Consider the following 27035-nt stretch of genomic DNA (forward strand, 5'->3'; position numbering starts at 1 on the left):
ATATCATTGTGCTTTAAATCTGTTTTGCATGGCTTCAGTTCATATTTAAATAGACTGCAATAAGCTTTAGGCTTATTTACTTTCATTCTTTCTAGCCACTTCTCAAACATGGCTATTTTACACCAAGCATTTTAAAAGATAACACTGAATTTTTTTCAAGTTACTTTAATTCACAGTTTAGTTAACACAACAGATATAATGTAATCTCAAAGCCTGCTCTTGGATCACCAAAATATTACACAAAGCAATCAATCAAATACATGACAACACAAATCACTAGTGCTGAAACTAAATGTACAGTGTGAAAAAAAAAGGGGGGGACAGTTCTATATTTCCCGTTCTACAGGGCTGATTGACAAAATTCAAATTGTGTTTTTCATGTCCCGAAAGCTCGACTTAGGATATACATTAAATTTATATATAGCACTATTCTAACATAGGTATTTTGACATAAAATCAGACTTTTTCTGAAATAACATACCAATTTTTTTACATATTTCGATTCTACGACTCAAATTATGCCAGACTGTCAAGTTTTGTAAAAATCGTATGAGTAGTTTTTAAAAAATTAGCACTCAAAATTTTAGCTCCTCAATATTAATTGAATTTGGCATATATTTATTAATATCTCTTTTTTTTATTACACTTTTTTGATTCTTCCTTTCACATTTCGAAATTTAGGTTCATTAAAAATATAATTCAGACATTTTTTGTGTTTTATTTTTAAAATTTCTATTTTTATATAATTTTTATAAATTTTTCGAAAAAATTTTGAATTATAACCTATAAAATTTTTCCATCATCTTAAAGTAGGTGTAGTTAGTTCTAAGCATACCTGCAAAAAAACTAGTTTTTTATTCAAAATTCTCTAAAATATACACGAATTCACATATTTTCGCATATTGAAGTTTGGCATCTTTTTTTTTGAGCGATAATAATGCCAAATGTGAATTATGGATTTTTGTTACAGTAAATTACCACAGCCATTTTTAACCTTAAATTTCAAATAAATTTTTACCGAGAATTAATTATATGAAATTTTTTCCCTCAGTATGTGTTATAAATGTTAATTAATACTATATAAAAAGCTATTTTTTTTAAATAATAGATAATACTATTCACATTTTTAATTTTTTTAAAATTTATTTCCTTCTTCCTTTTTTTAAAAATATTTGCAAGAGTAAATTTTTACCTTCGCCGTGTTATCATCTGCTACTCTACTTTGACTGCATTTAAATTTAATTGTTTAAAACTGAGAAATGACTTGATGAATAAACTTGATGTTTATTTTCACAATGTTTTTAAGCAAACAGGATGTTGACAATTTGGGTCATGTCTCAGCTTTAAAAATTATATATATAAGTATAAATTTTTACATTAATCCTCTTTGAAAGAATGTTTTAAGAAGCTAATTTTCTCTTGTGTTATAGATTCTATAAAAAACATGATCTTTAGTATGATTTAGATTGTTTGCAGCAGATATAATAATTGGGTTACTCAGTGGTACAGAATAAACACTGCTAAACTGTTTCATTTCTTTGTCATTTAGCAAAAAATCTTTTAATTAAAATATTTATCCTTTGGACTTTACTTTAAACTTTATTTATAGTTAAAATGCTTAGAAAATGAAAAGCTATCTTCAAATGAAATGCATTTGTTGTAATTGTTATTTTAAAAAAATTGACAAGATTGCAAAATTTATGGAAGTGTAACAATCAAAAAATCTTAATTTTCTTGTGGTGAGCACAGAAAATAAATGTAGAAGGAAGAAGAAATGTAGGTAGAAAAGGAAGCAAAAATTTGAAGGGGATTTTAGCTGTCAGAAATACCAAAGTGTTTCAAAAAGTTGGATACTTTTGAATATACTTTCAGAATACTTCAAGAAATTTGGGTGTTCAAAGAAAAACACTTGGACGTGTACACTAGCAAATACCATCAATCTGTGCTAACAGAAAAGACAAAAACGATATCATTGCAGATTAAAGTGAAGAGTGACTGGTTTTTGACTATATGTTTGTATAAATTTAAATTACATTATAGAACATCATATAATAATAAATGGAGAATCCCATGATTTTAGTCGAATTATTTGAATACTCATAAATTTATTCAGTAATGTACGTGGATGTCACTTAAAGACATTTTCCCTCTTGATGAAACCAGTCTTTCCTTTCATCTCATGTCTTAATACGCTTAGCCTCTAAAGACTGATAACCAAGTACTGATGAATGCTCAGACCAAGTACTGATGAAATGGATTGAATTGGATTATTAAGTTATGGCAAAGAAGGGCTATTTAACCTAGAAGGCCTTCGTGAAGAACTTTCTAAGGGAAACCAGCTGGCATAAACGTTACAATGAGGAAACCACGAAAACGCCCATGCAACCAGCCCGTTCGCCGGGATTCAAACCTTGGAGCGAACTACCAGTGTTCAGCGACTTTACCACTCAGCCATTTGTGGGTCTTTATGAAATGGAAGGTGATAATTTTATTCAAAGTGAATGTCAAAAATACCAAGATGTTTCGAAAATGTGGATGCTTTTTAAAATACTTTCAGAATGCCTGAAGAAAAAGAGCAAGCCATTAAGAAGAAAAAATAAATTTTTGCACAAAATATGTATTTTTTTTATTTAAAACTTTTTAATCTTATTATATTTGATTCTTGCAATTTAAAAAATATAATATTTGACTAAAATATGAATAACATTTCAAAAAACTAAATGTAGGATGATAAAATTGTGTAAAACAATGAGCACAATGTTAAAGCTATTTAAAGCAACATATGCAAGTCATCCTAAGTTAAAATGTTGGTTATACATCTTTCTCATTTATATATCTTTACCAAATGGAATACTGAAAGGTGTGTTGACTGTGCTTTACTGTATTTTCTCTTTTAATATATTCAGTTTTTAGATGCATCATAGTCTGGGACACAAAGCATTCTTTTGATAGAAAGACAATTCAAATAAACAAAATAAAAGCCTGGAAAATTTATATTAATAAATGTATTTTAAATGCTCAATTAGAATGAAAAAATAGTAAATTTGAAAAGACAATGCAACAAACAATTAAAATATAAAAGTCTAAAAATTTAAAAATTACCTAAAATAATAACTGGCAAAAAATTATAAAGAAAACTATTTGAAAAAATAAACGATGCACCTTATAATTAAACTACGCAATTTGAATGGGTGAAAAGAAATTTTTAAAACAGTTATTCGAAAGAAACCATGCAACTTAAACAATTAAAATGAAATTCGAAAAAAAAAAAAATATTTAAAATAATAACATAAAAATATAATATAAAGAACATTATTTGAAAGAAAGAACGTTGTAATTTTTGTCCCTCTCACGGAAAAGGAAAATGGGTAGAAAGAAGTTCACCAAGTGAACTATTCTTGGCGTAAACTGAACAAAAATCACCAACATAAATTTGTGAATTTCACACCAAATTTTACAAAATTTCACATTTAGGCATAATTTGAGTCATAGAGTCATAGAATCGAAATATGGAAAAAAAATTGATATGTTATTTCAGAAAAGGTTCGATTTTGTGTTAAAATAAATATGTTAGAATAGAGCTATTTATAAATCTAATACGTATTTTAAGTTGCGCTTTCGAGACATGAAGAAAGCAATTTGAATTTCGTCAATCGGCTCAGTAGAACGGGAGAAATAGAGCTGTCCCCCCTTTTTTTGGCGTACTGTACAGGTGCGATGATTGCAGGATTGGCATTATGAACTTTTGCTTAAGTTTAAACAGATTATTACTTTTATTATAAAATTTTTTTAAATACACTATTTTAACATATACATACTTTTTAAAGTAGCAAAAAGTAGAACAAGAAAATGAGAGAATAACAGAAAATTCGCAGAATCATAAATTTTAATACTACAGGTTTGTTAAAAGTAGCATATTTGTGAAAAACTGCATAATCTGCCACGTAGTTCTGTATATTAAATTAAAATACAGCATAAAACTGAAATGGGCATGTAGCCTGTATTAAGTGTTTCTTTAATTAAGAAACATTAAGAGACTATTATGACTCAAATTTTGTAAACTTCAATTAAAAAAGTGCATTTTTTATGAAAATAGGCATCTAAAATGGAACAGACAAAAAATTAGCTCAAGTCTTCTTTATACTTATTTATCTATTTTTAAATCTAAATATCATTACTTCAAACTGAAATTCAAGCAAAAGCATTAAGTCTTTACAATGGCATAAAGGAAACGGAGAAAATAAAAGGGCAGAATCAAGTGATTTAGTGCAAATTCTGGCTAGTTTTTAGTTTTTGTATTCTTATGTCCTATTATTTCCCTGTTAATGTAAATTTCAGTCACTAAATTAAAATATACAAAACAGTAAAATTTCAGACATTCTTTGTTTAATAGCATATTAACCCTCACTGCCCTTCTTTCCCCGCAAAATAGAATAAAAATTTCCATATTTCAAACCTACATATATTTTAAAGTTAAAATTATATAAAATTTTTGTAGAAAAGTTTTTTTTTAATATAGAATTAAATAATAAAAAAATGTTGAAAAACTGAAATTGAAGAATAATCATACAAAAGCAAAATTTAAAACTTAAATCTTGGTTAAATTAAGATTTATTTTATGAAATAAAAGCTAAAATGCATATACTAATGAAAATATACAAAATATTTACAAAACATTTGTTAGAAATAAAGTTGAGCATAATAAACTTCGAAACAAGGCTCGAGGCAAAGTCCTGTCTCATAATCTTTGTACCAAATTTGCATTTCTTTGCAAAATTTTTGGCATAGTTCCTTTATTTATTTATTTATTTAAATTATTGTTTAGCAACAAACAGCACACTGTCTACGAGGCTCTTTCTTGATGGAATTTAGGGGGGGGGGGGTACATGGCTAGCAAAATGTTGAGCAGTTAGTCTCATGGGATTGAGAGTTGAACTATACACATCTTTGAGCTTTGAAAAGAGCACACAAAATGATGCTAAACATGCTTGTATATTTCACAGTAATGCCATCTGTTAACCCAGATATGAATAAACAAATTAACACCACAGAAAAACTGAAATGGAACCATGGATGGGATAAGAACAGGTTGCACAGTTAAATAGACAGAAAAAATGCATCCCTGCGGAAATCGCGGGTTGCGCAAATTTTGTTACTTCTATACTGTGAGAGAGAGTTTAAAAAAAAATATCATGTTTAAAACAAAAAAATATTCTTGGAACCAAATTAGCATTTTTTCTCTAATTCCTCAAACATTTAAAGGTGGCAAGAGAATCATATAGCTACACTGAGGGAGGCGCATTACTAAACTTAATAAGTGTTAAACTATTGGTTTTGAGCATCGAAGAAACAGAAAGAACTATACAATTGGAAAAGGAAAACAATGCATGCTAAACTTCAAAATAAAAATTTTTCAAGTGAAGGAATGAGCAAGGAATGAGAAGCTAACATAACATGTTGCCTTCCTCAAAACAACTTTTCAACAAACAACTATTTTTCTGCATGTCTCTCCTTTTATAGAATGATTCTGGCTTTTACAAATAGTTTTTCCTTACTCTGTAAAATAAAATGCCCCTTATAATTGACAATATTATAGTTCCATTTATTAGGCTATTTGTAAAAAGTTAATCTATTAAAATCTGCAATTAGTCACTTACTTAAGTTTTAAATTTATTTTACTATTCTACAGTGATTCAGATTCACAAACCTTTATAGCAGGCCAAAGTAAGAGCACTTTCTTTAAATTCATTTGAATGAGTGTTAATGCTGGCACCTCTGTCTACAAGAAGCTTGGCAACTTCAACATGGCCGGCACTTGCTGCTTCCATCAAAGGTGTATGTCCATTTTCATTGTGATCCTCAACTCTTGCACCAGCATCAAGTAAAACTCTAACAATAGCCTCGTGTCCAGCTGCACAAGCAAACATGAGGGGCGTGTTTCCTTCGGGACACACAATTGAGGGCAATGTGCTATGGATTTCTTGTTGTGACTTCATATTTATGTCTTGATTTTTTACCTTAGCACCTTTCAACTTTTTCTCTTTAAAAAATAAATAAATAAAGTTAGTTGGCAGTATGAAAGGACTGAAAGATTAGTGCAATTTTTCAGACACTACACAGCTTGGAAACAAATCATACAGCATTTCATCCTGGATACAAAATAAAAAATTAAATGCTTATTCAAAATTATTATTGTTAATCTATATTACAGGATGTCAGAAACACATAAAATATTTAAATTAATTTAAATCAATAGTCTTCACTAATGTTAAGTAGATACAAAGACTAACTCTTAAAGTCGTCTACAACCCATTCACTCAGTATGTAAAATTTTTTCTTCAACAAGCTAAGAACTCATACTTACATAAAATAACACTCTCAGTTACAATAACAACATAAAGTATCTTTCAAAAAAGAATATAATAAACTAAATTTCTAACAAATAAGTCAAATATAAGTTCAAAAACTTAAAAAAAAAAAAAAAAAAAAAAATTAAAGTTTACATACACAATTTTGTGTACATGGGGGGGGGGGGATCAAGCATTGTGAGGATAATTAATTTGCATTTTTTAACTGGCATTTATGACATAATATTTGAACACTAAATAAAGCATTTCTAGAACATAATTGTATAAATTACATACAAGCGAAATTTAAATCGTTAATATAAGTTGCAGTTTTTAACCAGTATTATGAAAATAAGTCACTAAAAATAAAACTGAGTAAAATTAATAAAACCATTAATGAACTTTATATATGACGCTAAAGAGGCTTTGATGCAACCTGATGGTTTATTGCACATGAAGCTTTCATTTCATGAAATATATACTGCTTTTCCCTATAGGATTAAAAAAATCAGTTACTTAAATTCTTATATTTTCCCTTAAAATAATTTTCAACATAAATGTTGTCATAAATGCTGTCAATAATTCAGAAGCCAAGTATCTAAAATGTTACAGAATATTCTGTACTTTATATATCAAGGATGAAAAAAAAAAAACAGCAATGGAGTGTTAATAGATGCAGGAACAAGGTAAGGTTAGGTTAGGTTGTTTGAATATGGCAAAACAGATGAGGTTATCTACCTAAGGGAAGGGATGCCTTTGGTAAGGTCTTTCTTAGGGAAACTGGCTTGCATTCACAATACACATGGAGAAACCAACCACGCAGCCCATTCACATGGGAATAGAACCAGGGTTGAACTCCCCAGTGAGTGACCTTAAGCTCACTGGTGGGACTGACGCAAGAACAAGAAAAACATTCAAAATAGAAACGGGATCTAAGGTTCCCAGTTATCATTTCTACAAGTGCTGAGGTTTATTTGTTCTTTTGGTAGATCTCCTGCCCATTAAATAATGCAAGACGCAGTATGTGTGAAAAATTACTGAGTAAAACAGTTATGTTGCCAGTGGAATCCTTTTGAGGATCAAATTTAACAACTAATTACAGAGACAGAAATCTTCTGTATAGTTTTAAATGTTTATAAAAGTGTTTTCCATAGCAATTCATAATTTATTCACTTCGTTCAAATATGATACTATGTATAATCTGTAACACACACATCTGTTAAGCATTTAACACTGTGCTTAGAAAACAATTTATTATTTTACAAACTACTGACATTCAACAAAATGTTGCATGATGTACACAGTATTTAAATAAAATTATGATTTTATAGTTAAAATATTCTCACACAGAATGATACAATAAAAACAATTTACTTGGATTACTGAATGGTTAAATTAAAATACTTAAAAGTTACAAAAGCATGTTTCTGAATTCCCTACTTACTGCAACTTAAAAAAAAAAAAAAAAAAAAAGTCAATAAATACACAAGTATTATTTAACTAAACAAAAACTGTATTTTCTTGAAGCACTGCAAAAATCACCTGACCTTTTTATCTAATATCATAATGGAATTGTTAATTTAAAATCACTACTCACTGCTTTTTAATAACGGTAAAAGTTAAAGAACTCACCTTGAGATGTTTGGGCATTCACATCAGCACCATGCTGAATAAGTAATTTTACAATTTCTAAATGACCAGCATTTGCAGCTTCCATCAAAGGCGTCATGTCTTTTAAACCCCTATCTTCAACATTTGCTTTCATAGCTAAAAGTAGCTGTAATAAGAAAAAATAACGATTTACACAAATGTTAATAATATAAACCATAAATATTAATCATAAATAATATAAACCATAATGTTTACAGGAAGACAGCTACCTGTAGCATGTGCAAGTGCCATAAACATATATAAAAGATCTGTAGATCTTGAAATATTTATATATTAAACTCCTGAATTCTAAGTTAATTAATGCATAAATATGCTAAAGTAATTGGAAAACCAGATAATTCTAAAATAAGCCCATAAAATTTTAATTAATATAAAAATACATACCTGAATAAGTAATAACTGAATTAATTACTAGTTCAATGTTTAACACTATAATTTGATTAAGAAAAAATAAAACATATATTTATAATAGCCATACTAGCATTCTTCCAAATAGTATGGCAAATGCAGCACAAAGTTGTGATGACATTTAAGTCAAACTTAGTTTAGTTACTTCTACAGTCTTGTAACTAATTTGTCAGCACATTCCTATGCCACTAAGATCATCTTCAATGATCTTCCTCTTTGTGCTCTTTTCTTTGTTTCTTAAAAGTCACTAAACCAAGACAACAAGTCTCGGTCTCAAACAATTTAAAATTTTTCCATTCCTTCACAAAATTTCTAAATACCAGAAATAATGTTAACAGGCTCAAAGCCAATACCTCCTCCTCAGCAGAATCTTCTTGATTCATATTGTACCATAAGGATCAGTTTTCTTCAGCTATAAATTTTAACCTTTAACCTTCATCCCAAGATACATAGAGATTAAAATTATGAGGTTCTTTAAAAAAGTTACGAAATTTTCAAATATCAATCTAAAGACTTTTTAGCAGAGACGTACAGATAATCCAGAAAATAAATAATTCACATGTACAATGAAAAATCTGCAGTTCAATATAAATCAAAAGGTACAATTATTTATTAAAAAAAAAAAAAAAAAAAAACAAGAATTTATTTCACACTGTCACACAAAAATTATCACTTTATTACATTAGAATTTCAAAGCTCTTAATACAAAGAATATGTATTGTTAAGAAGGAAAACTTCGCACCAGCAGGAGTGGCTCCTTTTGAACGAAAAAGGAAACAACTGCGCATGCGTAAATATCTGTCGGCAAAAAACACCAAAGCTGGAAGCTGATGTCGAAGTTTGAACAAGTTTGACAGTCACGTTTATCAAGAATTTAAAGCAGTGTGACTCCATTTTTTTCCCCTCCATATTGACAGATATAAAATCGGACAATTGCGATATGGATAAGGCAAGTTCAACAGCCAGTGACAGTGAAACTTCACCTAATTTTCTTATTCATCTTAACCAGTGTTCCTGAATTTCCTGTACACGTGACAGAGGAGGAAAATCTCGGCCAGGTCTGATACATCACAAAGGGGGAAATTCTCGCCAACATGTTCTGTCGCCAAATTCCTTGGCGAATTTTCCCTCTTATTTCTAGAGGCGTAGAAGACAAACTGGTTTACATTACGTCTATGGAGCCTTTCTTTCTTTACAGAGACGTTATTTGCCAAATATACAATTATAAAAATAGCACTTTTTACACATGGATTTCTCAAGAAATTAATATACAATAAATAATTCCAAAATCATTATTTACATTTATATTCTAAAACGATATTCCAAATGTGGTACTGATTAAATTAAAATTTCTTCCCTATTTCTAAATACCAAACCATTTGTATAATAGTGTAGCATAATGTTATGACATCATTAAGAATATAAGACTATTAAACTAGCATAAGATATTTCTGAAGGTATATATATTTACTTGAGCTAGTTCATAATATCCCGATGAACAGGCAAGCGACAGTAAACTTTCCCCATCTTCTGTAACTTCGTTGACATTTCGACCTTCATCTAAAAGCTTTTTCACAGTATTGATATCACCATGGCTGCAAGCTTCTGCTAGTGAGCTATAAAAAAAAATGTTAGCATGGTTCAATTAACAAAGTTTACAGTAATCTTAGCAGTGTACGACACACCAAACTTAATATGCACAGGCATGCATTACAAAATTAGCTTTCATACCTACAACGACAGTTTATAAAAATACTAAATTTACCTCACTATACTAGGAACAAAGTTGTAAAATAATGAGAAAACTATAGTGACTAATTGAGCCCATATTTCTTAAGCTGAGATCTCCCTTTTTTTTTTTTAACCAATGAAACATGTGATATTTTCTACTGTCATTTTATTTGTCTGACAATTTCCCCTCAATGCACATAGTTTGCTTATTATTTTATAATTATATTCTAGGTATACATCACAGGGAAGGACAAATATATGCAATCCACATATCAATTTATAAAACCTCCGCTTGGAACATGTACATAGCTGTTATATTTTAAGGTAAGGAGCTTAAAATACCAACTATGCCGCATGAAATGAGCTTAGGATATTTCTGATGCTAGTTCAATGCCCTCAGCTCTAAACCGAAAAGAGACATGAAAATAATGTTTTTAATTCTTCACACTTCTCAACACTACTTCTTAAAGCTTAACAGCACATAAGAGGTCACCCTTTCGAAACCTTTTTACAGAGGCTGGATAGAGATCAATAGAAATTTCAACAGAACTTTATAGTTCTATACGAATACTCCTCTATAAAATTCAATAGAAATTTTAAAATTCTTCACAGAACAGAAATCTTCAGAAATGCTGTTCTGCAAAATAATAGTGAAATTTTATAGAGGTATACAGAAGAATTATAATAAGAATACAAATGATATTCTATTAGGAATCTACAAACTGTACTCAAAGCAAATTTTCAGTTTCTTATGAACTATATGAAGTACAGAACAGCAAAAAAAAAAAAAAGAGCAATTTTTATTCATAAGTACTGAATCATTTTTTAATAGAAATGTTTACCCTTTCCACTCTAATTTAATTTTTTTTTTTTTTTTTTTTTTTTTTTTTTTTTTTAGTTTCTATACTTATGAAATATTCTGTACAGTCATTGCCCATATAATATTAAAATGAAATCTTGTAAAAGCATAAAATCAATTTAAATCATAAAATTAATTATAAGATTAAATTTATAAAGTTAATTATGAAATCTTAATTCCTGAAATTAAGGCTTTTACAAAAGGATAAATAAAATTATGTATGAAGTATTTTACTGAAACCAAATTTTTTTAAAATTTACAACAAACTTTTTTTGCATACTGATGAATACACTGAAAAAAATGGACAGATGAATTTCTAGAAGTCTACTTTCAGAATAACATTTAATCACAGCAACTTCTATGGTTTCAATATCATTAAAAACAAAATTCCTTTAATCAAATTTGCAGTTTGAGAAGCAGAAAATAACTGCACAGTGATAAAGCTGCTGAATAAGATGGGTGTTGGATGGTACATACTTTTCTGGCAAAACATTTGCCTAATGCAGCTTTTGCAAGCTGAAGCATACAGGGACTTGAAAGTCTGACTTCAGTAACACCCAAACAAAACTGCTCAATAATATTTCATTCTGGAACAAATTTGCAATGATAATGTCTTTGGAGTGAAAAACAAACGCTACTAGAAAAAGCACTTTCTTTTGGGAGGGAAAGAGTGGGGGTGATTACTGAGATTTCTCTTGCTTGGTTTTTAGGTCATACTTGATATGCATATCTCATTAGTAACGGTAAAATTTAAGAAATCTGAAACTCACTTAATAACATTTCTGGAGCATTAAATGCATACCTTCGGTAAGTTTTCAAAGAACTTTGCTTTACTTTAAATGTTTTGGTTTATTGTTTTAAGAGAACACAACATAAACATTTTCTCAGTTATCCTGAAAAAACAAAGAAAATATACAGTAGAAGAAAATAAAGAAAAATAAAAGTAGAAAGGGATAGCAAAATGAAATATAAAATGAAAAATTAATCTGTACAAGTAAGGCAATCCTGACTACTGGAAGAATGATGAAAACGCACTGCACTCACAGATAAAATCACCAGTGTCCACCTATTTCATTGAAACAGACAATAAAGACTAAAATTATGTAGCAGTGATGCAAGTCATAGTTAACTAATTTAACCGATAACAATTTATATAGTTAAAATTAGCAAAGCAAAGGACCTTGGTTTCAAATAGATTTTGAATAAAATTCTATCAATTCTGACAGCATCAGACACAAGACAAAAAGTGTTTTTGAGAGGCAAACTATTTTTATATTGAAAATGCTGGGTCAAGCAAAGCAAAGATTGATGTAATGCTACTTATTTAGAAAAAATGGACTGGAATTAATGTCAATAAGTAAAAATGATAAGTTTCTGTGAATATGAAAAGCTTCAAGGAAATCTAATTCACTAACTCAAAAAGTTCTACGGGTAATTTTGAAAAATTGCCCCTAGAAGTCAAAATTGTGATCATATGTCCACCTTTTTTCAACACTTAATCCAAGATAAAGTGTATGAATCTTATTAAAGATTTGTTTACTTCTCTTTTAAAGACACAAAATTCATGATTTATGATGCAAGATTTTTAATGCTCTTTTTCTTTTGGCTGATGTATATTGGCAAGCTATACATTGATCAAACTACACTGAATGACTTTGTAATCCCCAAAATATGTTGAAACATGTTAATGTTGTTATTAACTCATGTTATTCTATCCTTTAATTATTAGTAGAACACCAATCATTTGGCACTACAGTAATCTGAACCATCTGTCCTTCTTTGACAAATAAAATTAAACCTTGTTAATTATTCACATATTTTTTACATCAAGCTATTTAATTTTTTTAATCATTTTATGTAAATTAGCATTTTTATTTAATGTTAATAAAATGAGTTAAATTAATTTCAGTTGAAGAGAAATGTGTTATGCATTTTGCAGCCACAAAATACCTTTTTTTTGTTTAATTTAATACATTTACTCACAACCCCCCCCCTCAAAAAAAAGGTATTTCATTTTAAAGTAAAATAAATAAAAATTAATTCTTTTTTTTTTTTTTATTTTATTTGAACAAAAATATATTGTATGCTTAGGTAAATAAAAATAATATCAGTGCTTTCTAGAAAAGTGTGCATATTTCCTTTTACAAGGTAAAAAGTATGTTTTCACTTTATAGTAACAGTTGAAAATATAAATAAATAATAAAATCCTCTTACTTGCATCGCTGTAAATATAAATTTGAATTATAAGAAAAACACAACTCAATTATTTCAGTTTTCTATTTCACAGATAGTAAAGTTTAACTAGCCAAATTTTTTATAAGACAATAAAAATTATATCCTAGAATAAAATTTCTAATGTTTACAGTAGAGAAAAAATTTACTAACATAAACACATGCATCATGGAAAGAAACCCGAACATTAATTCTACATGTAGAAATGATTCTCAATTAAAAGTAGCTTAGATAAATTTTGATTAAAATCGTGCAGCTATGTTTCTTATGAAATGGTAAAAATAATAAAAATATATCCTTTTATGACTTGTAAATATTAATGAAAAAGATCAATATATTTTTCAAAATTGAAAAAATTATATAAAACCTTTAAATTGTGATTTCATGAAGAGTGATAAATCAAAACAAAATAAAAACTGCTATTTAAATTTAATAAGAAATAATATTAGTCAAGTTTTAAATTTTTAAAAATAGCAATGCTAAGGACTTCTACAAACTGAAATTTCTGCTGACTAGTCAGGAAATTTGAAAAATCTAATATCTCTCTAACCAAAATATACATATACTATGCTTAGTTATGATTTAAAAAAAATCATTATGCATAACCTAACCTCACATAAAAGCTTCTAAAACCTTATCACAAAGTGAACACATAAGCAAGACAACTCTAATTAGCAATTTTTTATAAAACTTTCACCACACAAAAGTTTACCTCTATAATTTTATTAGGATTCACCAAATAAGAAATTGTTTTTTTATTTTTTGTGATTTAAAAACTTTTTTTAAAAGAATACTTTTAGAAATGATAATTTTTTATATTTATATAATTGTTGAATGCTTTCAATACATATAATTCTACATTTCCAGCTCATCTGATTGATTGTGCTGATGCAATGCATATACCTGCATTTACATGCTTAAAAAGAAAGTACTACAACATCAGCAGCTTTTACAATAAGAAATTCAGGCCAAAATTATATATATAGTTTAAGTATTAGATACTTTCTCATACATTCATATTGCTAAATAAAATAGTATTTATACTGTAGAAAACACTGATTTTATATACATTAATACATGATTTTATTACTTTTTAATCTACAGGGAAAAAATAACATTAACCTAAAGATCCACAAATGTTAACTAAGTAGATAGTTTTAAATTTTTAATTCTAGATGCTACCAATAGAAAACTAATGTGTTAAAATTATCAAATTAAACATAGCTGCACGAATCCCCAACCCCGAAAATCTAATTTTATATAACTTGACTATATATTATAATTTCATTTAAAAAATATGTACCTTTGCAAAGGTTATATACCATGGAATATAAAATATTCAACAAAATGCTCATCTTTTAATATACGCATTTCACATGATGGCATATTAATGACAATTCCTGTTTATTTTTTTAATTATTTTAAAAAACTTTATATCCCTTAAAAAATAGTTAATTCCAATTTTTTTCAAAACAACTCTCCAAAACGCATATTAAAATGCTTCATGCGTTAGCCAGGATTCCCAACAATTAAATGGGAGAGGGGGGACTGATACCATAAAAACCTAACAAAACTGAAATTTAAAAGATTAAAAAATAAAAAAAAAAAACACTCACATTTAAGCATGCAAAACACAAAGCAAAGCAAAATTAAAATGCTTACTTATGCAACTTCATTACATAGTCTAAATTAAAAAGGCAAGCACAAAAACATCAACTGAGAATACAGTACTGCCCTTGCATCTGCAGATAGTATATTTCAAAAACTACGATAATTACAAGAAACTATGGATAATACTAAATGCAATATATGATAAAATATTCCAGTATATAAATGCTCTACAGTTTAATTAATAAAATATGCACCATAAAGCATTATCCTCAATATTAAATAACCATAAAAGTTTACTGCATATTGCTGCATTAATATTTAAGACTACTCCTCACATGTGAATAGGATGATTTTGGGGTGGTTCTTGAAAAACAAACAAAAATTTCTGTACCCATACTACCCTATTCATCCATGTATTTCTGCCATCCAGATGGCTGGCTGGTTTATCAAAGAGCATGGCTTCAAATTCCGGAGAAGGCATGGATGTTTGTGAATGAATACAGTCTATGCAGCATGAGTGCATTCAAAATATAAGGCAAGCTGAAATTCCTCTCAAGTGGTTTAGTGGTATAGGAAGAGGGGTAGGAGACCCTCACACCTGTTTCTAGGGGTTCTCTCCTTCAAAGTTGGGGTGGAACTGAGAAAAACTGTACTGTCTGTCAGCTATATGCTGCTCAAGGCTCATGCCAAAAACACTACCTTGCACTTCTTGCTAATCTTCCTCTCTCATGAAGACAAACAAGGAAAAGGAAAGGTGACAGTCTCATCGAGATTCAATCCTCAGCAACAGTTGACAAAGAATTTCGAAGATTCAATTCCTGGAATTTGTATAAGCTGTTTACTGAGAATTACTGTCAGAAGCTTTGCATTAATAAACCCTGGAATACTGGTCATTCTTTCTCTCAAGAAAGCACATTATATTAATGATAATGCTATGCAACTTTTATGCCTTTCTGCGACATCCAGGTACTAGTTATGAAAAGATCTATCATTTTCTCGTTCTGCAGTTACTTTTTAAATTCATTATTACAGGCCTTTATTGATATCAACTCAATAAATTTAAATCACATAGCTTAACACGAAATTTTTAGGTAGACATTCAAAATAAGAAACAGAGTAGGTTTGGTTTATTTGAATATGGCAATGCATATGACAAAAAAAGGCTCATGAAACCAGCCCATTTCCCTGGAATACACTTCTAGGTTTAGAAAAACAAAGTACACATACACTTCTGAAATCCTATAAGTTTTTCATTTACCTCTCGCTTTAGAAATGGTACACACCATTTAATTTTCCTTTTTTCATTTTCTTGCAGGAAAATTAATTAAAAAGGATGGAATGACACAATTAATTACAATATATAGTACAGAAACAGTTTTCAAGAATTGGCAGAGCAGTAAAAATCTTTATTTTTCCTCAAAGCAGTGCATAAAAACTGAAGCACTAGTCTGAATTGTGCATGCATAGTTATTTTCATTAAGGCTGCTGAATTTTATTACTGCAGTGTACTGCTGTTCACTGCATTAAAGCTGCTATCAAAGCTTACATCTCTAAATTAAAAAATAATTTAAAAAAATATTTTTCATCTATCACAAATTGTAGAATACTAAATCAGCAGATATGGGGGCAAAACTGTATGACTCTAGAACAATAATGAATAAACTTTTATTTTTAGATGAATTATGTTACAAGAATAAATTCTAGAAACCTATATAGTTTATACACAGCATATTTATAATGGATAAACCAAAACTGCAGCAGAGCATGCTATGTCATCTGCAGGGAATGAAAAACACAATATGTTTCACCTCTGCTGGGAACCTGGCATATGCACACGTGTATTAACGAATGCAACCTACCATGGCCTCATGCGGCTAAGGACAGCTACAGCTTCATCTAAAGCACAATTTACAGATGAAGAGATCGTCTTCAATACTTCCTGATTTGAATACATGCCATCAGTAAATGCAAACATCTCTATACCTGAAACAGAAGCTTAGTTTAAAGTAATTAATTAATTTGATAAAGTACCTTTGATGTAACTTTTCCCAATACAGCCTCTCGGCACATTTTTCGAATTTTTTTTCACACAGACCATCACCTGTGCTTAGGAAAAGAAAATACATGTTTTACAACAGTAAAATTTCTATAATATTATTTTGCATAATTTGAAAATTCGTTACACACAGTTAATCTCAGAATTTTCCTATTATTACCACCAGATTTCGTAATTCCTATGAATGCTGCAAAAATAAAATTTCGAATGCAGCAAAAGGATTTGCGGTTTTTTTTTAAAAATAACTCAGTTCTGTACAGAAATATTTTTTTCTTTTTTGCTTTTTACAAATAAAAATTTAAATAAAATATCAAAATAATTTTGCATAACAAATGTCTACTTAAACTTACTTTATTCCTTTGATTACAAGATGCATCAATTATAATCGAATTTTAATTATTTGCAAACTTCAGGACTTTGGATTGCGCAGATTAGTAAATTATACTTTCTGGCTCTTGCTTACATTTACCCCTTTCTTTCCCCAATTATTTACATTAAATATGGAATGCTTGCACATAAATATTCAAAGTATACCCAAAAAATCTACCTGCTATTGATGTACATATTGAAGTGCAAACAACATAAACTAGAACTCATCTAGGATTGTGTATATCACCATCATAATGAATGAAGTCTTGTCATCTCTCCACTAGAAGATGAATATTACACCGATAAAACGCAGCAAGTTTGGAGTTGAAGAACTAAGGCAAGGCAATTTTCAGAGCTTTCACATCAAAGGCTTACCCAGTGAAAGAATTTTGCAAAAGCACAAAAGCAATGGATATCTGTGCAGGCAAATGTATGGGAGTATAGTGGGTGGGATTAAAACTACCAACCAAAGTCCTTCTGACGTGTATCATCAGAGCAGTGTATATTGGGATGATAAACATGATGGTTATCATGTTGGATGATAAACCCTTGGCAACAGACAAGACTCAGTTGCTTCAACTGTAATGATTCTTGCAGTCTGCCCAGCTGTTGACAGCAGAAGGTTGCATTAATGGTTTGATTCGGTTCCAGGACCTCCTGATGAATTATGCCTTTCATAACCCGCCACACACTCCACAACACCTTCTTGTGATGAAGTTCTTGTTTGGGCAGTGATGGAGGCAGTTCAGAAACGCCACACTTCATACTACAATATATAATGTACTTTTCATGTTGTATGGCAATCCGTATCAAGATGTAGTAACTTTTGTATCAGAAAACAAGAAATATGTTATGCTTTGGCACTCTTGATAAGCTGCACTCAGCTGACATGGAGTCTAACAACCAAACTCTGTGGTAAAACCAGCAGCACAAACTTCTGTAAACCTGGAAACCTTCCAGGTGCACAACACTTCTGTGTTTCTTCCAGGTGCACACACCTTCTGTGCACCTTCACACACCTTCTGTGCACCTGAAAGGTTTCCACTAATTTCTCTACAGATGGATTTGGACTAATTGTTATGGCTCAGTCCATAATGAAAATGCTGATGGACACCAAGACCATGGTTGATCTTGACAGCTTCTGCCACTGTTCCTGAATTTTCGAAACCATCGAAGGCATGCTTTCATCAATTGCATCCTCACTATATACTTGCCTAATATTGCGGCATACCAAGGGCATTGTTGTGCTTGTATTGAACTTAAATAGTAAGCAATGTCTGCTGTATTTCTTTTCAGTTTCCATTTGACTGGCACAACATTCTACCCCATAGCTACTAATCTTGAAATAAAAAAACTGGGAGATTCTTGTGCAAAAACACCATTCTGCACCAGTCTGCACAAAAGAACTTTAAATTAAGCATAATTAATTTCATAATGCAAGATTCAGGCTACTGAACTATTTTTAATGTAATTCTGATGTAAAATATATTAATATTTAATTACATACTGTCAGTTTTATGATCTTTGGTACTGCAAAACAGATTAAAAAACTAATAATTCTCTTGTGTGATACTGATATGCCGCATTTCTTCCCTATAACATATCCTAATTCAACCAAATGATCACGCATTCTGCACCCTGTTTACAACAAAAATATGCCTCCTTGGATCTACAATATTTTAGTCTATTAAAAATGCTCCTGATAGACCACTTTACTTTACAACTGATAACGAGGTTTAAGAAGTAATCTTGGACTGATTTATTCACCATGCCACTTATACATTATAATAATACTTGCCTTAATTGTCCATATGGTCATTTTTTTTTCTGGTTTCAGCTTATCCTAGTAAATTAACCTTTTCATTACCACTTTCATTTTTCTTTACCCCTTGCTGTTTAACTTTCTATTAAACTTTACAGTTTTACTTTACTTTTTTGGGGGGAGGGGGTTGTTTACACTATCATTACAACAATCTGGCACAGTAAAAGAGGTACTCATGCGAGATACCTTCAAAATGCATATCAGAATTCTTACATAGCAATGTCAATAATAATCAAAGATTTAAATATGCTTAATTTTAAAAAATAAATAAATATTAAAATATGCTGTTGCATTATAAAAGATGTTAACTTGAACCTTTCCTTAGCAGCAGATTTTTTTTCCTAATTCACTGTTTCAAAAACTCTTATACAAAAATTAAAAATGAAATAACCACTCAAAGATTCCTGTTGCCCAAAGAGTTAAGTTCACTTCTCTCAAAACTTTAGTTTGTTTCAAGAAATAAATATCAATGACATTTTGTTCCAGATGAAAGTTAATGTAAAATTTTATTAACCAATTTACAGATACAGTATTCCCGAATTAAAATTAGCTTACTATTTAGTGTTACTACCTAAAACTTTCCATATACCCAAAATTAATATACAATTTCAAACTAAGACAAAATTCTATTACTACTATTCTAATAATTGGCTAAAAGTTTTATAAAACAAGGGTTATGATGCAGTATATGATCTGCTACTTTTAGTTAATTATTTACTATTTTAGATGGTGCCACTAAAATTGGCTGATTTTTCAATCATTTCTTTTTTTCGTCATTTTCATGTATATCCGAATATGGAAGCCAATACTTTTATTTTATGAAGCTTTTATTACTGAATTATGCATGCATTTGAAGGTAATGATTCTACAAAATTCATAGAGTACCTCATCACATATGATTTCATGTAATTTTGCAGAAGCATGATTGAAATCCATTAATAAAAGTAACTATTTTTGTCCATTCCGCGAGATATTCGTAATGTTTATGACTGAATGACCCATGAAAACAGCCCTTTTGACCCTTTCGCGCTGACATACCAGCAAGAAATGCACTCATTTCCTGGTTATCACACATTTGTGCCACTGTCCTGGATTTAAAGACCACTAGGTGGTTGCCTGTTTCCATTACTTTTGAACTAAATATAGTTTAAGGATCCTGATTTTCAATTTGATGACATTCTGTGCAATGTTGGTGTCAGGTGTTTCAGAGAAGAAGTGTAATGTAGACAAACAGAACTGGTCTCTTAATTCCCACATGATATAAATATTTGCGTTTTGATATCCCTTCGAATCTTTTTTTTATTCATTTTTTGCTAACATGTAGGGTCTTTGAAGATTACTGTGCGAGGTTCTTTTGTGCTTTGCATTGCTTTCATCACTTATATTTCGTGTGCTAGACAAAGGATATACTCGCACAGTAAATGAACCAGTTAGGCTCAATGAGTGTGATATTTCTAGTGATTCTCATATGGACATTTGTCACACAGACTGAGCTCACTGAGTGTCCATCTTCCACTTCACATGAAAGATTTTTACTTTTTCTTGTAAACGGTCTTTCCTGTATTATTTTTATTAATTTAAAAGTTTATTAATTTATTTATCAATAAAAGCTTTGGAATAATTTAAATAACGCTTCTGAAAATTACTTCTCAAAGGCATTTTTTAAAATATTTTCAGCTTAAGTAATAACCTCAAAAAAATACCAAAAATTATGAAGTTAGGACATAAACTCTGTTTTGATATTCTTTCCCCTAAAGTTACGCTTAGCGGATACAAAATCCCTGGCCTGTGTGTCAATACCTTTCGACTCCCAACCATCCCGAGAAAATGGGTTAAGTGACACTTCTGCTTTTACTTTGTAAAATTACAAGGAATTTAAATTTAATAAAACAAAAAATTTAGGTTAACGAAACCATTTTTGTTTATGTATTCATCATTACTTATATTTATTGTCATATTTAAAAATAGCACTTTGAGTGACATCTAAGAAATAACTAAATAACTAAAAGCTAAGTCCAAGGATCATGTACTATTTCATTACCAAAACAACTTCTCTAAGTATAGGATACAGTACTAAAAAAGATATATATTAACTTATAACCCTTATATTAATTAAAATAAGTATTCATATACACTGTATATCTTGCACAATTAGTATAGATGTAACTGATTACAAAATGAAAAGAAAAATTCTTACATTCAGCCTCCACAACTGAAAGTTTATAATTTTCAGCTGAATCTAGAAAAAGAAACAGTGATTAATAATGTATAATTATAATATCATACAATGCAGTAGACTACTTTATGAATTAGCACACATATAAAAATTATATTTTTAGTGCATTACTATTTAACTACTTTTGCAGTTCCTAAAAGTGTAAAAAATCTGAAGTTCACTATAATAAGTCAACAGCTTAGAAAATCATGAGTACACTATTAAAAAAACTAATATATATATATATATATATATATGCCAATAATTCATAATAATTTATATTTATAATAAGAAAACTTTTCATATACCATCTCCAAGGACCAGAAATTCAATTTAAAACCATAAATTAGGAAAAGAAAAATAATTTTTAGTCAGAATTTCAATTTGTTTTTGAAATTAGTATTTTCTAGACCTCCTTTGCTTTAAAAATATAAAAATCTACAAAGAAAAAATCTCTAATCGCAAAAATACCAAAATAAAATAAAATGTAAAAATTTTAAAAAGCAGCTATTCTCATTGATTGCAGATTAATCAACTTATCAAGGGGAATAAATCATTCTACCATCAATTAACAACAACTAAATTAAGATAGAATGTTTCATCTTACTTCCAAGTAAGCATCAAACTTTTTGCTATATCCAAATCTAAGTCGCAAAATAACACTCGATCAAAATAAAGACATTAGTTCATTTAAGCCAAGAGTCCTGTTAAACAAAAAATAGCAAATAATCTTTAAAATTAAAACTGCTCACTAAGAACACAACTAAACAGGATGCTCACTTTATATAAACTTATACTTTTAAAGATATATCCTCTAATTAGAAATTTATAAAGATCAAGCCCACGAGCGGCTGAGCGGTAAAGTCGCTGAACACTGGTAGTTCGGTCCGAGGTTCGAATCCCGCGAACGGGCTGGCTGCATGGGTGTTTTTGTGGTTTTCCCCATGTGTAACGTGTATACGAGCCAGTTTCCCTTAGAAAGTCCTCCACAAAGGCATCCTTCCTCTTAGGCAGATAGCCCTCGAGGCTTTGCCATAATTACATAACCTAACCTAAGCTTATAAAGATCAAACTAGGAAATTAAAATTAACTTGCCTGCAAAATTTTAAAACCAAATGGTTGGAAATACAATATATATATATTTAATGTGCTCTCTCTATATATATTTAATGGGCTAACTTCATTGTGGCCACAACATGTTTGCTGAAATAACAAAAGAAGATTTAATCTGCGTTTGCCTCCAATTTCCTACCATTATGGATCAACACTTCTACACCATCAAAATTGCTGCTAAACATGACTTCTAAGTTTGTTTTTATTATATATATATATTTAAATTACCACAAACAAAATCTGTTCAGCATGAAATTTAAATGATAAACAAAGTATCAGATAAGTTAGTTGCAGGTACTGAAGCAACAAGAATCGACATGAGATAAATAATTATGTATAATTACAATATTATACAACACTTCATCTTGCTGCTTCAATATCTTCGACATTTGTTCTTCAGCATACCATTTTAGCTAACATAAGGTCAAGAATTAAAGCAGTTATGTACAAAATTCAAATCCCAAATTTAATATTTGACATATACCAGGATTCGTACACATTTCTGCACACGGAAATTAGTACTTTTAAGGACCATTAATAAAAAAATTAAGTACCTATCAGCAAACGGGAGCTGAATGAATTCAATTAAAATTCAATCAACTTATGTCTGAACTCCACTTTTGTAATAACCCTCTAAGAATAAAATAGACATAATTTAATAAACATAACTATAAAACAAATTTGAGAATAAAATATGCTTTATAAAATTTATCAGGAAGCATTAAATATTTTACATGTACATAAATGTTGGGCATAGTTTGAAGATAATTTGAAAGAAGATTAGGGACATTTTATTTATGTTTTATCAACAGTTAGCTTGTAAAGACATTAAGTTTTTTTTTTTAAGCACGCAAGATGAAAAATTAGCAATACCTTCGACGGGAATCGAAATGCGAACCTCTAGAATATGCGCCCAGCATGCAGACCACCACACCACGAAGGCATGCCAAGAAGGCATGGAAAATGCCTTATACACTCTCTTATTTTTTAAAGGGCGACTGGGGTTTTAGGAAACCAAATCGCCAAATTTCGGGTGAGGAGAATCATCATCCATCACCCCTTTTAATTCGAACACCACTGTAGAGACATTAGGTTATTTCAAGGCAGAAGAGATGAAAAATATGCAACGCCTTTGTCGGGAATCAAATTGCTGACCTCTGGAATATGCGCCTAGAGTGCAGACCACCACACCACGAAGGCATGCCAAGAAGGCAGGGAAAATACCTTATAAGCTTTATGTTTATTTTGATTTTTTCTTTTATGTCTCATTTTGCATGTCTGGAGGTTTAGTAAATAGCAGGTAGATTTTATGTCAAATAGCATAAAATCAGAATCAGCATGATTCGTAACAGAAGATTGGCTGTTGCCAGTGCTGCTGAGAGATCTGTTGATCAGAACAAACCTGAAAGCCTGATGTAGTTTTGAGGTTGGCAAGTTTTAAAAGTTAGTTGTGCTCCATCTGTCTGACACAGTTAGTGGTATAGCTTCTTGTAGAGTTTCTGGCAATGTAATTTATTAGTTAATATATCTTAAGGTTCCAGTAAGCCACTAATGCACCACAGGTGATAAGTTGTTTTTTATTACTCACTAGATGCAAAGAATATATTTTACATTAATTTTTACATTTTTGTGCTGTATCTTGTTACCACAGTAAGGATGATTGAAAGGCAATAACTTTCTTTAATATGCAGAGATAACTTTTAAAAGTGAGCAGTCAGTTACAAATAACTAAATTAGTTAAATACCCTTAATCGTTACAGATTTACATGACCACTATTAAATTTTTTTTAAACATTTGTTGAAAAAGAAATATTAAAATTACAATCTAATAAAAATTGGCAGTTTAAAATGCATGTAATTTTAAATTGTCAGTTTTAAATCAATGTCATAACATTGATTCTTAAACGGTATTAGGGTAATTCCACGTTAAAAGCTATAAAACATTTATGTTTTGGAGCAACAAAACATAACAAAATATTTATGCGTCTTTTTAATTGGAAGCCTTGCCGGACATTATGGTTTAATTTATATCAATTTTCTTTTCTTTAAACATCCTTCCTAACAATTAAAAATCTGTTTCAATACACAAACCAATGTTCTCACTAGTTTCTGTATGCTTTATCTCGTAATTTGCCAGTCTCTTAACTGTGTACATAACTAGGTTTTACTTGGTCTGGTAAAAGTTAAATAGTCAAAAACCTCTTATAGACATGAAGCAAATTATCGCTACATCTGAAAGTAACTACAAAGTCACATAAAGGTTTAAATAAACTTTTTATTTAAAAAGCAGTCAGAACATACAGGCACGTTCCTATGTTGACAAAATTAACTATAGCTTGTGGTGATGCAATTAAACAGAAACAGTTAAATTAAAAAATGTGGACAAGTAGTCAAAGACTACACAATTTAATTTCAATCTAAGCTGTCTCAGTAACTCTGTCATCTTAACAAATTCAAGTGTTAGCAGCAATTACGCAAAAATGAATAATTACAAATCATCAGAGCTGGCAGAAACTAATGACCCATCCAGGTGGATGGCAAAAACACCATCTTTCAGTCCCAAAACCTCAGTTTAAAAACTTATCTGATTTGCATTATGGTGAGGAAATGTAAAGGGGAACTTACAGTAAAGGCTAAAATTATAAACAACTGGTTAATTTGCATAATAATAACTGTACATATCATCGAAGAATAATTTTCCTCCTCTTTATGCATTCAGTTTCTTTCTTCAATTCATTTCCTCTTCACTTTAGAATTTTTGAAATTAATTACAGATTTCTGTTATTCTAAAAAGCCAAATGCATTTAGGATGTAAAGAAAAAGCTGATAAATATGAAATGATGTACAGTAAGGCTGGTTTCAGGGCCGATGAGGCAGAATTTTTAGAATTTAGTGACACACCAAGCAACAAAATCTAGAAATAGCAAAACTTTTAGAATTTAGGACAGCCAGTGGGAGAATAATTTAGAATTTGCGGGGATTGTGCATCAGGTGGGAAAATGCCTTGTGTCAACCCTGTGTATGAACCATTGAGACATATAAGATGAATCTTTTAAATTGTCAGTTTTACATTCCTTTATTAATAGAAAAATTCTTTTTATAAATGCCTGTCTTTGCGAAAAGATTAGAAATATTTTTGATATTTTTCACAGTTGCATCTACAGTCAAAAGTCGTTAATTTGGATACCCATAATCCGGAATGATCTATAATCCGGACCTCAAAGCTAAAATCTTTCTGCGCATGCGCCGTGTTGACGCATGCGCATAGGCGTTTTACGCGTGCGCGCAAGACATTTACGACTACGCATATGCGTCTGCGCAAGCGCAGAATACGTTTTCGCGTGCGCGTTTAATGTATAACGGACGGTATAAGCTAAAATTATCTAATTATCTATTTCAGTTAATGTTGATGATTGCGTTGTTCCTTAATCTTCGAATTGGATTCGTCTTATTATTTTGTGCAGACTGTAAGAGCAATTTTAGCGCGGGGGGCGTCACAGCGCGCAATGAACTGGAAGTTGATCTGTCAGCACTATCCTTATCTTCAGGGCAGATGTTTTCAACAACATTCAAGCAATATGTTTTCATTGTCCTTCCAAAGATTCCCCAAAATGTAAGAAAAGCATCACAAACTTTCTGTAAAATACATCCATTATGTGTTAATACAACGAAGAAATTTTCATTTTGTCAATTTTTTGAGCCTCCCAGAATTGAGAGTCTGTAAATCTTGCTTTCAAATCCTTCTAAACTTTCCAAGTTGCAATGCGTAAAAATCCTAAAGAAAAATTCACCCTACCAATTCTACAAGAGAAAAAGGGCTACAAATATTTTGACAAAAAAAAAAAAAAAAAAAAAAAATTAGTGGAAAAAGTGTAAAATTAATTTTATAGAGAAAACTGATACATATTCTGAATATTCTGAGACAAATAAATACATGGGAAAAATTCTTACCATGAAAAAATTAAAAGGGAGACGTTTTTAATTAATTATACAGTCAAAAGTCTTTAATTTGACGTCCATAATCCAAACCGTCTGCTGATTTTGGCTGAAAAAGACTTTTAAGGACCAAAAATTGATTCCAGAAGCCCTAAGGACTTTTAAGGACCATATGAATCCTGCATACGCAGAGGGTGTTTATACATTTTTAGAATGCTTAATTCAAGTTTAAAATGTATGCTTAATTAAGGTTTAAAATGTAAATAGTATTTTTTTAAATGTTTGATCTCATAGCTTCTTCTAGACTATAAGTCTGCATATTGACTTCCATGATAAAAAAGCTTTCTGTAAAATTTCCACAGGAATACATTTCTGATAAAAAAAGCTTTTTGTAAAATTTCCACAGGAATACATTTCTAATCTTCTTTCAATACTTTCCAAAGTCCGTCAATCGTAGTCGAGTTCCCCTTAGGAAGAGCTCTTTTGGAGAGACCACTAGCATAACAGTTCACAGAATATTAAGAGATGTCAGAACTTCAGGAGCCAGGAATTAAGCAATAAAAAAATATTAAGCAACCCTACTGCAAAAAGTCACACATGCGAAGTTACAATATTTTAATATTATTTTTTTTAGAAATTGATTATTAGAATATAGCAAGCCATAA

General features: G+C 30.1%; 1 protein-coding gene across 8 annotated transcripts in view; it reads right to left on the reverse strand.

Annotated features, from left to right (window-relative positions):
- mask (multiple ankyrin repeats single KH domain) overlaps positions 1-27035 on the reverse strand; it is a 169109-nt gene that overhangs the window by 129149 nt on the left and 12925 nt on the right. For 6 of the 8 annotated variants that reach the window (XM_085819884.1, XM_085819879.1, XM_085819881.1 and 3 more), the window contains exons 3-7: positions 21304-21345; positions 16719-16842; positions 9898-10042; positions 7980-8124; positions 5708-6040 (exon numbers count right to left, since the gene is read on the reverse strand). In XM_085819884.1, coding sequence (XP_085676010.1) covers positions 5708-6040; positions 7980-8124; positions 9898-10042; positions 16719-16842; positions 21304-21345 — 789 coding nt within the window. Of the gene's footprint in view, positions 1-5707; positions 6041-7979; positions 8125-9897; positions 10043-16718; positions 16843-16890; positions 16961-21303; positions 21346-27035 lie in introns of all 8 variants that reach the window. The other 2 variants (XM_085819883.1, XM_085819885.1) reach the window with 1 other exon arrangement.

This window comes from Stegodyphus dumicola, chromosome 7 (assembly GCF_044657685.1).
Source record: "Stegodyphus dumicola isolate Sdum_Otavi_A_Nest chromosome 7, ASM4465768v1".
Classification (NCBI taxonomy): domain Eukaryota; kingdom Metazoa; phylum Arthropoda; class Arachnida; order Araneae; family Eresidae; genus Stegodyphus; species Stegodyphus dumicola.